At 42.5% G+C, this 18042-nt stretch overlaps 1 protein-coding gene and 2 long non-coding RNA genes across 3 annotated transcripts; 1 reads left to right on the forward strand and 2 right to left on the reverse strand.

Moving 5' to 3' along the window:
• Positions 1-5384: 5384 nt before the first annotated feature.
• Positions 5385-6308, forward strand: LOC310864077. The gene is made up of 2 exons (XR_014569706.1): positions 5385-5995; positions 6204-6308. It is a non-coding gene; the product is annotated as an uncharacterized lncRNA (long non-coding RNA).
• A 1602-nt stretch (positions 6309-7910) lies between these two features.
• On the reverse strand, positions 7911-9898 carry LOC310864076. The gene is made up of 3 exons (XR_014569705.1): positions 9843-9898; positions 8334-8406; positions 7911-8110 (listed from the first exon to the last, which is right to left on the reverse strand). It is a non-coding gene; the product is annotated as an uncharacterized lncRNA (long non-coding RNA).
• Positions 9899-14300: 4402 nt separating this feature from the next.
• LOC310865114 (cytochrome P450 2F3-like) lies at positions 14301-15782 on the reverse strand (the record flags this gene model as incomplete). Its single annotated transcript, XM_083774118.1, has 1 exon — positions 14301-15782. The coding sequence occupies one exon, from the start codon at positions 15780-15782 to the stop codon at positions 14301-14303; it is 1482 nt and encodes a 493-aa protein (XP_083630244.1).
• Between the last annotated feature and the right edge of the window lie 2260 nt (positions 15783-18042).

An 18042-nucleotide genomic window follows, 5' to 3' on the forward strand; every position in this document is an offset into this window, starting at 1 on the left:
ATCGTTTTTTGAAATTTTGAAGAAAAATGTAACCTCGTTTTTCATCATTTTTGAACATGGGCTATAGCCCATACCGTAAGGCATACTATAGCACGCCGTTTTTCATCATTTTTGAGGATTTGAAAAAAATGAAAAAAATGAAAATACATGGGTTATTGCCCATCGTTTTTTTAATTTTAGAATTTCTTTTTAATCCTCGTTTTTCATCATTTTTGACCAGAGCAATAGCCGGCTATTAGACGTGCGTCTAAAAATAGGATAAAAAACATCTAAAAATAGACATCTAAAACACGTCTATTTTTAGACGTCTATTTTTTGACGTTTTTTATCCCATTTTTAGACGTTCGTCTAATAGCCCATATCATACGGCATACTCTAGCACGCCGTTTTTCATCATTTTTGAGGATTTGAAAAAAAGGGGAAAAAACGATTGGTTATAGCCCATCGTTTTTAGATTTTTAGATTTCTTTTTAATCCTCGTTTTTCATCATTTTTGACCATCCTTCTGAGCAATAGCCGGCTATTAGACGTGCGTCTAAAAATGGGATAAAAAACGTCTAAAAAATAGACGTCTAAGGGGCACGGTGGCACAGTTGGTAGTGCTGTCGCCTCACAGCTAGAAGGTCCTGGGATTGATTCCCGCTGGGGACACTGTGGGCACTGGCGGCGTGTTCCCTCCTCCGTGTCATCAGTGCCCATACCCGAGGCGGGGGTTGGCGATAGGGCCTTTCTGTGTGGAGTTTGCATGTTCTCCCCGTGTCCCCTAGGGTAGGTACCCTCACAAAAAACATGCCGTATTCCTGGTCTCTAAACTACCTCCCCCTGGCCAGCTGGGGTGCCTGATGGAGGTGAAAGGAACTGGTCGGAATAACGTGTTCCTTCCACGCGCTACGTCCGGCCGGGGAAACTCTCCCCTGTCAGGTGAAAAGAAGCAACATAGAAGGAAGCATGAGGTCAGTCTGCTGCCACCCAGGTTGGCAGAGGAAGTGTAGCGCCCATGATTACATTAGATAATTGACACTGGGTGAAAAGATTGTGGGACAAAACATTTAGAAAAACAGATGAAAATCATGATAAAGCGACATACTATATATAGCCTAGTTCATGGTTTTCGACGACATATTATAGTATGTCGTCATTGCGCCTTTTATTTTCTTGATTTTCCTTTCTTACTGTAAATTGCCAAAACATAAAAAAGTTACAAAAAACATCTCAGTCTTGCTCTCAATCCTTAATAAAAATCTAAATCAAACTTCCCCTGCTGCCACCAGCTGACCTGGTCTGACATTCCATTATGTTGATCTGACCCCATCAAACCAATGAAGTACAAAATTCCTTCATTGAGCCCCCCCCCCCCCCCCCCCCCCCCTGTGCTGGTGCACCAGCACTCGCCCAGCACCAGCACTCGCCCAGCAGTCTGCTGTCACCCAGGCGGAAGGGCGAGGTCGCTTCTCGATCCACATAGTTTCGTGGACCATATATAGCTTGTATTAACAATTCACTGGCCATCCAGTGTGGTGCCTGCCAGTGCCAGGCCTTCGGCGGGGCGCACATGCACATGCCATGCAGGTGGAAGGTGGTGAATGATGACGACCTGCATGGCGCTCGCCAGCACTCAGCAGGCCTCGCTCACAACTCTGATACCTCGCGAGCGCCCATTATCATATCTGTCCCTGCTCTTAACGGAGTATTTTCATCCGTGTCTCCCTCTCTCCTCCCATCTCTCTCTGTCCATTGTGGTCCCTTAGGACAGGGTGAGATCGATTTCAGCACCATTACCTCCCTCCGTTCGGCTTTTAGGAGATGAAACATTGGTGCTGCGCTCCACAGTCCAGGCCGACATGCAATAATTAGCTGCCAAACCATATCTTGAGCTTATTTTTGATTGGAATTTGTAATTAGTATTAGCCCGGGATGCTTTAGGTCAATGGCTATCAAAGTGGGGCGGGGGCTTCCAGAGGGTCCTCAGCTACATAATTCATAGTCAGGAACTAGGGATGTCCCGATCAAGTATTTTTGCTCCCGATCCGATTCCGATCATTTGATTTTGAGAATTTGCCGATACCAATTTCCCCGATCCGATATTTATATTTTTATAGAACACTTACCGGTATGCTATATCACAATAGTACAATATCTAAAATCACAGACAATTCCAGTCTAATTTCATGAAATGGATATAATATTGATACTATAGGGATGTCCAGATCACGTTTTTTTGCTCCCGATCAGCCCCGATTACCGATCACGTATAGATTGGGGCATCCCTATCAGGAACCAAATGGACCCTTATAGGTCTGAAACTCAGAGAGTGTTATACAATGACTAATAATCAGTGTTGGCAAAATATTACTTTAACACTAATATACTACTTATTACATATTACTTAAAAAAGGAATAAAGTTACACTACTTATTACTCCCTGAGAAAAGTAACTAGTTACTTATTACTTTACTTATTACTTTTTTCTCTCGCCTCCAGTAATTGCATATTTTGTCCCCAAAAGTCTTACTTTGCATTTTCAACATTAGCAGTGGGGGGAGGGGGCTCCCCTATTCTGCAGTGTTTATTTAACTTCGAGGAGATTCCAGATTCCAGTAGTAGTATGGTTATAGATGGAGAAATGTAAGCGCGAAAATAGCTGATCTACCAGCACGCGCAGGGGAATGAGATGTCCACTGTCAACAGGTCATAAGGGGGGATAAGGCCCAGAGGGAATCCAGATTACAGCAGTAGTATGGCTATAGATGGAGAAGTTTGCGTGGGAGTATTGTAATATCTGTCACGTGAAGGTGAACGGGGGGATTTGGCCAGTTTCCGTATCTGTCTCGCCAGGGGGTATTTCTCACCTTGTGATGGGACTGTCGGGGGGAGGGAGAGCGAGATCTCAATCCCCATCGGGTTGGGGTTTATCGATCATCCTGGTGATAGGGGCGGTTACATCGTGGTGAGCGGTCGCGTATCCTCTGTGCAGCAAATGTATGCAGTGTAAACTTTAACGAGTTACACACACTAGTGTTGTTCCGTGTACCGGACGCCATTCCGCATCCGATACTTCACACATACGTACCGACGATTGTGCATCGTTTCCGTATCCGCTCTAGAGTCTAGATCTAGAGCGGATCAGCAGTCTGCAAAGCAACTTGACCCCTATCCAGTCTACCATTATAAATAAACACTCAAACACACAGTTCCACCAAGGCTCGTGAAAATAGTAATAATATTACTTTTGGAAAAAAGTAAATGTAATATTATTACTCAAAATGTGAAAGTAACTAGTTAAGTTACATAATTTACTGGAAAAAAGTAATAATATTACTGAAAGTAGTATATTACTTAAGTTACTTGCCAACACTGTAAATCACTTCTATTTTCCGCGTGTTCTGTCTGTGGCATAACATGGCGTACAGTGGAACACAATGATAAAATATGGTGTAACATAACAGCAATACTGTAGCAGTCTCACATAGCCAGACAACTATCTCCGAATGCTACATAGAGTCTGGAACTACAGCTCCCGAAATCACAGTAAGGAAGCTGCCATTTCCATTCTAGAAAATATATTTTGTGGAAGAAGGGACATCCGCACACTGCCACTTGCTAGTTCAGAGCAATTTTATTAATTGAGCAACGTTTCGGTCTTGCGACCTTCCTCAGGCTTAATTCAAGAATGGGCTGACATTGTCACTAAATACATTTCAGGAAGTGTAAACAACCAATCAAAATGCATGTAATTTATCCAAACAGATAACAGCTGTGAAGAACCTTGTCACGTGACTTGGTGCAGTGCAGTGTTTCTGTGAACATTCCTCATATATATCATTGAAAATAACAGTTTACAATAATACAGGGGAAAATAATTATACATAAATGTCATGCCATACAACATACAAGGAAGACATACAGTAAAATAAGCAAATAAATGTCAAATGTAAGATCCTACTCTGTCCGAAAGAGTGGAAAAGAATAAGAAAAAAATAATAAAAATTGCACCTAAAGTGCCTATAGTACCGACTGGACAAGAAGTTCAGATCAACATTTTCTATAGCATAACATTCAATAGTAGTTCATCATTAAGCCCTTTGGGGTGTAAGGTTTGTAGAGTGTGGATCCAGTAGGCCTCACGTTGTTTTAAAAGGGCATCGTGGTTACCACCTCTTCTTGGAAGTTTGACTTGTTCTATACCAATAAAGCGGAAAGTAGAGATGTCATGTTTAAGGTCATTGAAATGCACTGCAACAGGGTATTCACGGTCGTTTCTTCTGATCGAACTCTTATGTTCACTCATTCTCTGTTTTAACTGTCTAGTAGTTTTGCCTATGTATGCTAAACCACAGGGACATTTGATCATATACACCACATGGGTTGACACACAAGTAATAATGTTATTGATCTTGAACTTCTTGCCAGTATGAGGATGGTTAAAAAATATGTGTATTTCCACACTGGGCACAATGACCACAAGGATAGTTTCCTTGTGGGAGTGGACTTAACAGAGTGAGACCTGGGGAGATTGAAAGTGAGTGAGTGTACAAGCTGGTCTTTTAGATTCTTACCCCGTTTAAAGGAGAATAGGGGTGGGTATTTGAATAGTGTAGCCAATTCAGGGTCAGAAGTTAAAATATGCCAATTTTGTTTAAAAATAGCTTTTATTCTATGTGAATAAGGAGAATATGTGGTTACACATGTAACCAAAAACTTCTTCTCTTTTTTCTGAGTTGTTTTCAAAAGCTCAGAACGAGGTTTATTTAAAGCTAATGTGTACGCTTTGTCAATACATTCAAGTGAATGACCTCTTTCGACAAACTTGGCTTTCATCTCAGATGATTTATCAATAAAATCCTCATTAGAGGAACAAACTCTTCTCAGTCTGTAAAACTGACTAATGCACTGCAAAAAAAGCCAGTCTTGATATTAGAAAAAAAAAAAAAAATTGAGATGAAATGGACTAAAAACAAGTGAAATAATCTGCCAGTGCAGTGAGAGAATTCTACTTGGTAAGAATTCTTGTAATTAGAAAAAATCTCTAGCCATTAGGGAAGTGGCAAACTCTTTAAATAAGTGATTTAAGCTTCATTCAAGCACTGGATTAAGTGAGAAACTAAAAAATAGCTTGTAAAACTCTTAAAATAAGTGATTTAAACCTCATTCAAGCACTGGATTAAGTGAGATAAACTCAAAAATAGCTTGTAAAACTCTTAAAATAAGTGATTTAAGCTTCATTCAAGCACTGGATTAAGTGAGACAAACTAAAAAATAGCTTGTAAAACTCTTAAAATAAGTGATTTAAACCTCATTCAAGCACTGGATTAAGCGAGATAAACTCAAAAATAGCTTGTAAAACTCTTAAAATAAGTGATTTAAACCTCATTCAAGCACTGGATTAAGTGAGATAAACTCAAAAATAGCTTATAAATCTCTTAAAATAAGTGGTTAAAACTCATCCCAAGCACTGCATCAAGTGAAATGGACTCAAAACTAGCTTGCAAATCCCTTCAAATTAGTGGTTAAAACTCATTCCAAGCACTGTATTAAGTCAAATATTCTCATACCTAGCTTGTAACAACTTATCCCAAGCACTGTATTAATTAAAATACACTCAAAACTAGCTTGTCAGTTCTTCTTCCACAGGTAATTTTACTTAATTGAGGTGAAATAATCTTAAAACAAGTGCTATTAAAAAGGTGATTCTTCTTCATTCTAGGGTTGTCATGAGCTGTCCTGTCTTAAAATCCTAAAGGCATTCACATTAAAGAAATGAAGGCATAATTGACTTTGTCAACATTTATTAAATGTTAATAAAAAAACAAAGTGCTCTTCACATAAGTGCTTTATGCAGTGGTTCTCAACCTTTTCCAGACTATGGGCTCCAGAGCATCCATCTGACGCTTTGGAGCATAAGTGGCCAGGTGCAGGTTTCTTTGTAACACCGTAAACAATTTTGGATTGATTAAAATATATTTTTTATATAAATGTTTTAAAATGTGTTTTGCCAGTTAATGTGGGTCCCACTTGCAATGGACCAGTGGCCCGCAGGTTGAGAACCACTGGTTTAAAGGTGCAAGTGAATTGAAATTGAATTAAGTGGCGACATTACATCCCTGCTCAAATTATTTCTCTTGGCCCGTTAACAACATGCATGCTTTGTTTTTTTTAATCAAACAGTGTCCATCTAAATTTAACATTCATAACATGGATAATAGTTCACAAGTGATTTACAGACATTTTTGAAGTTGTACAAAAATGGGATGTTCAGTGCATATTGCATTTTGAGAAGGAATTGGGTCTTGGCTAAGTAGTACAAAATACGGAGTATGTATATTAGAGTACATTTTAGATTTCTGGGGGGTTGCCGGCTTACAACATGCAGTCATATGTTAAGTGGCTTAGTCTCAATGGTAACAAGTACAACTACCGGTAAATCAGTGAAAGGTCTCTGATAATAGACAATTTGGTAGACAGATCACTGTTATGAATGTTGTCAAAATGCAATAGGCAGTGAGCATTACAATATTTCACCCATAGATGTGGGCATTGACTGAGTAACTGACCAGTAAGGATCCACTCTGTAAAGATGCATTTCGTTATCAAACCTCCTAATTTCAAGGACCCCTCTGAGGTCCTGATGAAGGAGATGGTGACAGGACATATGGGTACGGTCTTGACGCCGTCGCCTGATGGAGGTAGCACCAAGTTTGTTCCAACCTGAGAAAGACAAACAAAAAAGATACATAGACCAATGTAAAAGACTGTCAAAAAGCAAAGAGTATAAGCAAGATAATGGTGTTCACTGATTGCAGTATACAGATACAGTATTCTGAATAATTCTATAACAGGCAGTCAGGCACATTCTTAACCACTTAAACTGGACATGGCTTGGCACTGCACTTGGAGCTGGCACGGTTTTCCCATCTACACCAAATCTCTTTGAGAATATTGTTGCTGGGTTCAAGTGGTTCAAATTAATAACATTTCCATTTAGATATGCAGAGGAACTTACAGGCTTATGGTGGAACACAAAGTTGGACTCCTCGATAGTGTGCTGGTACATTTTTCGCCCAACTTTGTACACTGTTGGCAGAAGCAGTGTCGGTAGCTGGCTCAGGGAAAGTTCCCCCAAACTGTAGGAAGACAATTTTATATCAATATGTGGAATGTATTAATGTGGCATGGCATATCTGTGATTATGTAATTTAGTAAGAAAATAAAACACCTGCTAAAATATACATTTGCATAGTCTGATTTACAATATAACAATAATATATTACCGTGTGTTAATCCATCAAGAGAAGAGGTTAGTTTCCCTTTGCCAGGTACAGGAACTTTTTTGTCAGGAGTTTTTGGCCCAGCCTCTCCATGCAAGACTAAGTTTTGTGCAATCTTTAAAAAAACTAAAATGGAGGAAAACAAAATCAAATGTGTCAGCTGACATACTGATAAAAGATTGTTATAACAATGCAATTGTTATAACATATCGGTATAATGCACTCATATGTAAACTTATTTGTAACTTACCATGCCTGGAGTGGATAGATGTGGGAACCCTTGGCCGATCTCCTGCACACTTGTTTCCCCTTATTAACGTGGCCTGAATAATTGAATACTTAATTAACATTTTGCAGAAAGTACAGCAGTGCAATTGTACAAGAATGTTAAAAAAAACAAATAGCACAAAATGTCCTCAGGGCAATTGCAGACAGGTGATTTTTTTATGGCAGTTTTGAGGGAAGGTAAGGAGTTGCACTTTATTGATAGCCATTTTTGTGCCTTTGATGTAGTACAACAGGTACATGCAGGCACTGGTCCCCTGAGTATCCGTTTCCTGCATGTTTTGCTCCACCAAGGGGCTGCAAATTGTTTCTCAACCATTCTTAAAGCAATATGGCTTTTTCATTCAATATGGCAGATTCTATAAAAGAAAATACACAATATTACCAATGACTAAATGATACGGCTTTAATGCTTCAACAAGCATACTACTTTGTGGCGGTGTCTGCTGTGTGCTCTGTGACCTCAGCCTCTTTCTCAGCCCCTTTATGGTGTTCCGAAGCCTCTGTTCGAGGAATCCAGCAGCTGGGTATTTTCCCCATCCTGGGGTGTACCGGATTCCCTGTAAAGAAATTAAAATCATTGGTGAATACAGATGAGGCACATTTTAATTTTTAGTGTGGCCAGAAGATGTGGCTAGAACAGGGTTTGTCTCTCTTATCTTAACCGTCTGATGACAACGGGCATAAAACAGCACAGACGTCCAGTAATGCTGGAAGATGAATTATATTATGTCAAGCTGACTGTTTTAGCATAAATTCGCCTAGAAAAAGTTAATTACTCACGATGCCAATGCTTGAGTCGTTCAATACAAGTAGGGAATCCCTGAAACAAAGATGTAGTCAGGGCCTTTTTGGTCTCAGAGGTAGTATTGTAAACACAGAAAAACTCAAATTACCAGCAGAGTCAAACTAGATTAAGTAAAACATGTGTTGCACACCAGTATAATGGCTGTAGCATTGTCTATTCAACTATTTTAACAACAAATAGCCAACACAGTGGTTGCTACAAACCACTGAATGCATTTGTTCATTGTTAATTTAGCACTATGTTTGCTATGTTGACTACCGGAATAAACAACTAATGCTAAAGCTGGGGAAATGTTAGTGTAAAAAATAGCAGCAAGCTTGTCTAGGCTTAGGGTGTATAATGATGCATATGCCCACCACAGGGCTCTGGTCAGGGAGCTTGGACAAGGATGACTTTTGATGATGTTTATTAGTTTATAGGTTGTTGGTAGTAGTACAGACATGCAGGGTGGTCAAACTGGTCATAAGTGAATGGTATCTGAAATAGTGACAGAAATGCAAGATGTGGGATATGAAATGAATACAGTTGGGTATTAACAATAGAGGCCCTAGCGTAGGTAACAGGCTAGTAATGTAACTTTAGTACACTGAACCACATACTAAAGGAATCACAGACATATGCAAATCATGTTTCAAAGTTAGATTAAATGGAGCCTCATGAGCTAAGGGAACCAGAATGCTAGTGTTAGCAACATAGAAAAAAACAAAAAAACGATCTTTGGGCAGTGTGTGTAGCAGGGAATCAGGAAGCTAATATTAGCAACTTAGCATGGTAATAACATAACAAAAAACGATCTTTGGGCATTGTGTGTAGCAGGGAATCAGGAAGCTAATATTAGCAACTTAGCATGGTAATAACATACAAAAACGATATTTTTGGCAGTATATGACTATATGTATATAAATTCATACATCTTTACAAATACATTTATATTGTAACCTACTTCAAGAACACATTCTGTAGCTTCTGTTTGTCTGTATGCATGTAAGATGCACAGTATACACAACTTGGGGTCCTGAACAACTGAGGGTACCCATACAGGAGCCTGAACTAAAATATGAGCTAGGTCCTGGAGAATTACAAGGTGCCTGAAAGGCCTGCACACAAAGGGCAAAATAAGGGTAGCTATAGGGAATTTTGTACAGTTAGTGTTGCAGTTATGGCCATGAAGGACACAGTAGTACTTTGGTTGTAATTTAGTAGCTTATATATGTAGCATTTAGACCCAGAACCGCATCCTCTCCATATATTTCATAACAGAAATAGACACTACTACTTCAACAGAACAGCAAGTTTACATTAAAAAGCTTGCTGAGATCACAATGTCTCATTGACTGGCGTTAGCATGGCGTTAGCATGTTGCTAACGTTAGCACTGCAAACTGGTTGCTTGCTTACTGGGATAATTAAGCTCCCAGCCTGTGTAGTTTGTAGACAACAACAACGTGGTGGTCTGGTGGCAATGGCATAAAAATGAACACAAACCTTTTAATGTAATGGCACACTGAAAGTATAATCCTTTTGGTTGTCCTCCTGACTCCATGAGTCTCCTCTCCTATCAATGCTCTCACTGCTGCTGGCTTGCTGGTGCTGCGCGGGCTTTTTCCAACGATGCAAACACTTCCTGATAAGTGACGTCACTACTCACTACGTCACATGCGCAATGTCCAAACAGCGCCACCCCCCCCCCCCCCCCCCAACCAACCAACCACCACCGCCGCCGCACGCACGCACGCACAATATTATGAGCAGTGCATTACTACAACTTAATGTATTGTATTATAGGCCTAAATATTTTGACAGGAATTTTCATAGCAATGTCAAAGGGACATTTATTTCACAGTAAGGTATAGTATATTTATTAGGATTGCAATAATATCATTGTTTACAGTTGCGAGTGTGACCCATAATTTGGAGGTATTGTAATATGGAACTATGATAAGAAAAATATTACACACAAAAAAAAGACCTGTAAAAATACAGTATACAGTTTTTGGGTTTAATTGTCTCCACCAGGCCGAAGGCATGGGGAGAGAGTGTGTTTTGCACTCTGTCCGTCCGTCAGTGTGTACAGCTAATCTCCGGCACCGTTGGCGCGGCCGATGCCAAACTTTCCACACACACTCCCTGGATTCCAACGAACCTCTGCCCCAATTTTTCCACAATGGCCTGTTATAGCGCCACCATGAGGCCGACTTTTGCAAAACACATTTATTTATATTACTCGTACATATTTTATCCATACATCACGCAAATCAGTATACACCATCTCTATAGTCATGTGATCAACACAGACCACTCCGCGATCCCATATTCCATCGCCATTGGCTAAGATTGCCTTCCAAACTTCTGCAGATTTGTCCGTTTTGAACAAAATGCCTCAAATCATGAACAGTGTGCGATTTCCGTGAACTTATGCACGCACATTACCACTAGGCAGAGGAAGAAATACGACTTAAAAAAGCCGTCTCATGGTGGCGCTATAACAGACCAATTCATTACCTATAATTGCACCGATCTGTGTACAACTTGCATGCTCACTCCCTAGAGGCCAAGACAAAACCTTTGCCCTGCATTTCCAACATCTGCCTGTTGTTGCGCCACCATGAGGCCAATTTCTGCAGAACTTAAACGCTTACTTTAAATTACTCGGGATAGCGTCTGCTAAATGCCTAAATTGTAAATCTGTCAATTGCTATTATCCTGGTTACTGTCAATTTTAATATTTTACATTCTTATGAAGTATTTAATCAGTCAATCAATCAATGAATGAATAAAAAATGATTGGGTAAAAATGTTGGGTACAAAAATAACCAAAAATAACCCCGTATTTTATAACCCTTGGGTTGGGTAGATGAAAATATGTGGACCCTCTTGGTTTGCACAAATAACCCAAAAAAGAACCTAGCCTACCTGGGGTTTAAGTGGTTAAAATTATTTAAATTGTAGCCTATAATACCAGTAACTCATTTTGACCAACTGGAACCTTAAGGACCCCTAGGGGGTCCCGAACCCCACATTGAGATCCACTGACATGTTATATTTAGATAAACTTTCCTGTTATGGGATGATTTCAATTTGCTATTCTTTATTCCACTCTGATCTTGCACTTTGAAAGCCAATCGGCACTGAATTACATATGAATAAAGGTCCTTTCAGAGGGGGAGCGTGTGATGCAGGCGTTGTCACCTGGATCAATTCAAGTCTGCTCATGAGGGGCAAGGGACGCGTAGCATCAAAATAAAAATAAAGCTCAACACAATCCAGGCCGGTCTATGCAGGCGTGTGCACGAAATGAGCATGAATGTGACAATTTCACAGGGCTGTGCCTCTCATTGAAAATGTATCACTAGGCACGTCAGTCGCTGCCCTTCTGAAAAGGCCTTAAATGTGTTTGGAAACATTTCAATATGTAATATGAAAGCAGTTATTTGGTAGTCTTAAAATAAGTACTTACTACTACAAATTGTCTTAAAAGTCACACTGTGGCTGCAATCTTGTCTCAGATAGTAATTTTAGCTTGATGTACATGTACAATTATTTGATTGAAGATTTAATAACTTAGTAAGAGAAAAAATAAATATAATCTAAAAACAATATTAGTCATCTTATACATTTTTCTCTTGTTTAGTATATCATTATTAAAACAAGATCAATAATCTAGTATGGCTAGATATAAGTTGGCAATTCTTGCTAAGATCTTTTTTTTTTGCAGTGTGGGTAAAGACTTAATGAGAGCGGGGGGGTGGTTACTGGTGGCCAATAATAAAGTATTACGATCTGTTTCTTTCTGATAGAGGGTTGTAGACAGGTTACCTTCATTCACTACTACTATCCACATATCTAGGAAGTGTACTCTTGATTGGCTACATTCCATAGTGAATTTGAGATTAGAGTCAAAGCCATTCAATAATGTCAAAAAATGTTGAACTTCATCTAAGCCAACTTTAAAGACACAGCATATATCATCAATGTATCTATACCATTTAATAATGTTTTGTTTGTACATGTTTTTTTTCCAGAGTTGTAGACATATTTCTCTTCGAAATGTCCCATGAACAGATTGGCAAAATTGGGCGCAAAGATGGAACCCATGGATGTACCAGATACTTGTAAATGAAAATCATTGTCAAAACAAAAATAGTTGTATTTCAACACATAGGAGGCTAGATCAATGATAAATTGATTTGGTGGTATGCTTGTGTTGTCTCGACTGGCTAAATAGTATGTAAGAGCATCAAGACCAGCATCATGTGCTATGTTAGTTGCGAACGCAGTGAGCCACTTACTATGACAGCAGGGGCTGAGTGTCTGTGTGTGTGTGTGTGTGTCACGCTGTGTGGTGTCACGCTGTTACACCACCGGCCCGCCACCAGAGGGCGCAGCTGTGGCACGCACGCACGCACGCACACACACACACACACACACACACACACACAGGGCGCAGCTGTAGCACACACACACACAACCACACACACACGAGCTGCGTTCGCTTCACGCGTTTGCGCGTCTTACTTGTATATAGGCTAGTGACATCTAAAGTCAGTAACCATGTCTCCTCAGGTAGATCGGAAATATCAGAAATCTTATTAATAAAGTCAGTAGAATCCCTTATATAGGAAGGCAGTTTATGAACAAAAGGTTTAATGAAAAAGTCTACATATTCTACTTCTTCCACATTGTATACTCTTTGTCATCATCGCACCTGCTCCAAATTGCCTGCCGGGTGTGCGGAAGTCTTCTCTCTATTAGAAAATATATTTAAAAATATCTTTAGAGCTTATTTTTTTGAGTGGTGCAACCACTCCAAGGAACAGCAATGTCCGTGTTGTTCACCTATGTGTCGTTAATGAGCACGAGTATGACTATTAGTACCAGTAGGGGCGCTGTTGTGGCGCTGTTGTGCCAGAAACAGAGAGAGAGATAGTGCTGTACTGTTGCCTGCTAATGAGAGAGAGAGAGAGATTAATACAGCACATATATAGCTCTGGATCCACATGTCCTCATGACGTGCCACTGAGACATAACAATAACAATCGGCTACAGCAAGTTGACCTTGCTCTCTGAGATGTCTCCAGTGGCTAACAAGAAAGTCAGTCTGTTACTCTCCAGGCAATACACAATACATATCAAGTACATTGTATATTCACGTACAAGTACATTGTACAAGTACACAGCATGTTGTATACTACAACACTATTCTGCTAAGCAGCAAGCTATATATGCTTAGATGATTTCTATTTATATTTGGATAAATCTGTAAAGACGAAACAGAAGTGGGGAGGAGTCTCCACTTCCGCTTTATATTTTACTTTATATTTGACTTCGTTGCTCCAGACTGTATGATGAAAGCATTTGGAAATTGCAAGAGGCAACAGTCTTGTAACGTGAGACGACAGCAAAAGCAACATTTGTGTGCAACATAATTTGTTTCATATACAAATTTGGGTTTCATCTGTACAGATTGTTCCCAATCACCAAGCACTATGACAACATGGTGAAAAGGCCCTGGTTTGTGCATGCAGTCAATCACCTGGATGAGGGTCCATCTGACTTTCAACTGAATTTAGGCTCGGAATGGGCACACAGTTTGGCAGCGACCGGGCCAACGGTGCCGGAGATTAGCTGATCGTGTTGTGAGTGAGTGACGTGACGTGGTACTTGCGGGGCACGTTAGCGTTGCGCTCACCGGGGTGTGGCGATGACGTGGTACTTGCGGGGCACGTTAGCGTTGCGCTCACCGGGGCGTGACGTGACGCCGTACTTGCGGGGCACGTTAGCGTTGCGCTCACCGGGGCGTGGCGATGGCGTGGTACTTGCGGGGCACGTTAGCGTTGCGCTCACCGGGGCGTGACGTGACGCCGTACTTGCGGGGCACGTTAGCGTTGCGCTCACCAGGGCGTGGCGATGACGTGGTACTTGCGGGGCACGTTAGCGGTGCGCTCACCGGGGCGTGGCGATGACGTGGTACTTGCGGGGCACGTTAGCGAAGCTGCTGAACTCCGGGCTGAGGTCGATGGAGTCTGGACCAGCGCTGCAGGAGAAGCTGAAGCGCTGCAGTAACGACGCGATGAACAGGAACAGCATCGTGCGCGCCAGAGACTGTCCGACACACTCCCTCTTCCCTGCGGAGAAGGGCAGGAAGGCGGGGTTCTTCTTAAAGGTGCTGTCGTGGTCCAGGAAGTGCTGTGGGTTGAAGGACCACGGCGTGGCCCACTGGCCTTTGTCTCTCAGGACTGAGTGCAACATGGGGATGATCAGCGTTCCCTTGGGGATGCTGTAGCCCCTGAAGGAGACGTCTCGTAGCGCGTAGTGAGGAATGTTCATGGGAACGATATCCAGGAACCGCTGGGTCTCATGAATCACTGAGTTCGTGAAGGGGAGGGACTTCCTGTCCCCCATATTTGGGCACCTCCCTCGTCCGATCACGTCATCGATCTCCTGCTGCATTCGCTCCTGTATGTCGGGGTACTTGATGAGCACGTTGAGCGTGAACCGGAGCGTTGAGCCCGTGGCCTCTGCTCCCGCCTGGAACAGATTCAACACAGTAGCCACCAAGTTGTCGTCGTGGAACTCTGACATGCGGAGCTCCTTCTCCTGGTTGACCCTGTGGAGGAAGCAGTCGATGTAATCGCGAGGCGAGTCTGGATCCATTGTCTCCTTGTGGTCTTTAATCCTCTCGACGATGAACTCTTTCAGCTCTTCGATGCCGGCGATACAATCGTGGTGTCGGCCCGGCACGCGTTCCATGAACCACGGAAAGACGTTGTACAGCTGTGCCAGGGGGCTGCTGAAGAAGTTGATGGTGTCATTGACGATGGTCAGCAGGCGGAGGATGCGAGCGTCGTCGTAGGCGAAGCGCTGGCCGAACACCAGACGGCAGATCACGTTGGACACCGCGCAGCCCAGCAATAACGTGGGGTCAAAGGGCGCGCCTTCAGTGTCCTCTATGCGTGCCGCGAGGTGTCGGTCCTCCTCCTGGATCCACTGCTCCATGCCTTTCCGACCCATCCCAAAGTCTTTGAGCGTGCTGAGGGTGAAGAGGCGGAGCTGAAGGTGGCGATCTCCGTTGCTGGTGATTATACCATATCCCCGGGTGACTCTGAGGAAGAAGGGCGGCGCAAACCGGCCTGCGAAGTCGTCGGCCTGCTCCACCAGGGCCTCCTTCACTGCGTCGTATCCCACCAGGAACACGGCCCGCTGGGGGCCCAGGTACACCGTCATCACCGGCCCGTAGGTCTCACTGAGCTCGGCCAGGCTGTTACACGGGGCCCGTTTGTCCAGCTGGTGGAGGTTCCCAACGAGAGGAAGCGCCCTGGGTCCAGGAGGCAGGCGGCACTGTTTACGCTTCTTCACAGCAAGCACCCAGAGCAGAGCCAACACCAGGCCTATCAGCAGCAATGTATCTGAGAGATAGTGATCCATAACTCTCTCTACTGGATAATGTCACACATGTTGTATGGAATCCTTTAATAGCAGTCTTACTGTGGCTGCGTGCATCCACAGTGCGTAGCATGTTTATTCAGATCCAGGCTGCGTGCGTCCACAGTGCGTAGCATGTTTATTTAGATCCAGGCCGATAAGCAGGCCTGTTGGACTGCAGTCTGCACAGGGGTCAACATTACACAACTCTCCCTGGAGCCAAAAACAACCACACCTCCTGGGCATCGATTTGCGACCTTTTAAAATTGAATACCAGGTTGGTTATTCGGGGGTTACAATTCAATTAAGCATAGCTGCTTTATTTTAGAGGTTTATAGTGAAGGCCATGGGGAGTATACTGTTGGAACTGCACAAGGGTAAAAAACAATCAGTGTTAAGTGCCGTCCAGCAAAACAATTACCGGTATGGCAGACAACAGGTTAAAACACGAGAGTTAACACTGCATAAAATGTAACCAAAACACAAACAGCAGAACTTGGTAACAGAACAGAAGGTAAATGTGGCGTACATGGTATGAAGGGTTTAAACAGGTTCAAAGGTCAGGGAGAACAGGTGTGTTTTTGAGTCTGGATGTAAAAGTGTCCAGAGGAGAGGGCGGGGCAGACCTCACAGTAACAGGTAACACCTTTTTGGTTCAGCTGGGTTCGCGGGACCGTATGAAGCATCTGGTCAGTAAATTTAAGTTATTGTCAAATTAATATGTACTCAGAAAATATGTTTTGCCACAGGCCTCCATACAAGATTTGTGTTGTTGTTACAATGTTTTGGATGGTTTTTTTAAGATTATTTTGAAAATAGCTAATCTACAAGCTCACAATAATCATATATTTTTAAATAACCTATATGTAGATCGGGTTAAAGTGGTTAACTGACCTCATGGACGTCAGGAGGTGTCGAGGGAGCACATGGCAGCTCAGAGATGTAAGGTGGTGCCATCCATCCATTCAGGGCTTTATAAACAAATAATACAACTAAAATCTGCTCTGTGTCCGACCAATGAAGGGATGCCAGTTGGGGTGATGTGGTCCTGCTTGTCAGGAGTCTATTACCCTATAGGCCTTTGCTTATACACTACTGTGTGTGTGTGTGTGTGTGTGTGTGTGTGTGTGTGTGTGTGTGTGTGTGTGTGTGTGTGTGTGTGTGTGTGTGTGTGTGTGTGTGTGTGTGTGTGTGTGTGTGTGTGTGTGTGTGTGTGCGTGCGTGCGTGCGTGCGTGCGTGCGTGCGTGCGTGCGTGCGTGCGTGCGTGCGTGCGTGCGTGCAACTTTGAATTAGATATAATTTGTCTTTTTTTTCTATTTGTCTATCTCTGTATGCATACTATGCAAGTGTAGCTTTAATCTGTTAATTTTGATTGTGTATCTCAGATAAATGTGATGTTGTTTGTGACGAGATAACCCTTTTAACACAAGCGTGCGTGCGTGCGTGTGGGGGCTAAATAGAGAAGCGTTTGTAAGTGACTCAGAGAATTACTGTATTGTTGCCAATGGTCCATTTGCTATATTATTGATAACTATACTATACTATATTGATAACTTGATAGGAATCAAATTGACCCAATACATGTACATGCCCCAGACATAATGTACAAGTTCACCCTCTGGACATGATGCAAGTATATCGCTGGACTTATAGTGTCCAGCAGGGGTTGTGTCCCAATTGTTTTGTCTTTGGTATGATCCGGGGCAGGACGGGAATTGAACCCCGATCTCCCAATCTCAAAGCGAACACTCTAAACACAATTTAAGGCCACTGGCCTGGTTTACATTTACAAAACTCACACTCGTGTGAAGTGAGGGGCGCCTGGTAATGTTTGTTTAAAGTGCTCTAAACAAACATGAAAAGTCCATAGACTTGGCTGCAATGGGGGCATGGTGGTGCAGTCGGTAGCGCTGTCACCTCACAGCTAGAAGGTCCTGGGTTCAAATCCCACTGGGGGCACTGAATGGGGGTGTGTTCCCATACCATGTGGGGTTGGCAAAAGAGCCTTGTCTGCAGTTTGCATGTTATCCCGGTGTTGTGTCCCCTATGGCAGGGTTAGCCAACATTGACACAGTGAATGACGATCACTGGCACTGGTGTGAGAGAGACAACTTTTCCTTTTGAAACAACATTAGAACGAAAAAAAACCTGGGATGTATCCTCAGTGATGTATCCCAAGGTCATCGCAACATCATACCCCTCACTCAGGTGACCCAGCCGGGATGATCAAGTCCCGACTTACGTCCCAGGCAGTAGCTAAGT

This window comes from Protomyctophum parallelum (genome assembly GCF_964188405.1).
Source record: "Protomyctophum parallelum genome assembly, chromosome: 9".
NCBI lineage: Eukaryota > Metazoa > Chordata > Actinopteri > Myctophiformes > Myctophidae > Protomyctophum > Protomyctophum parallelum.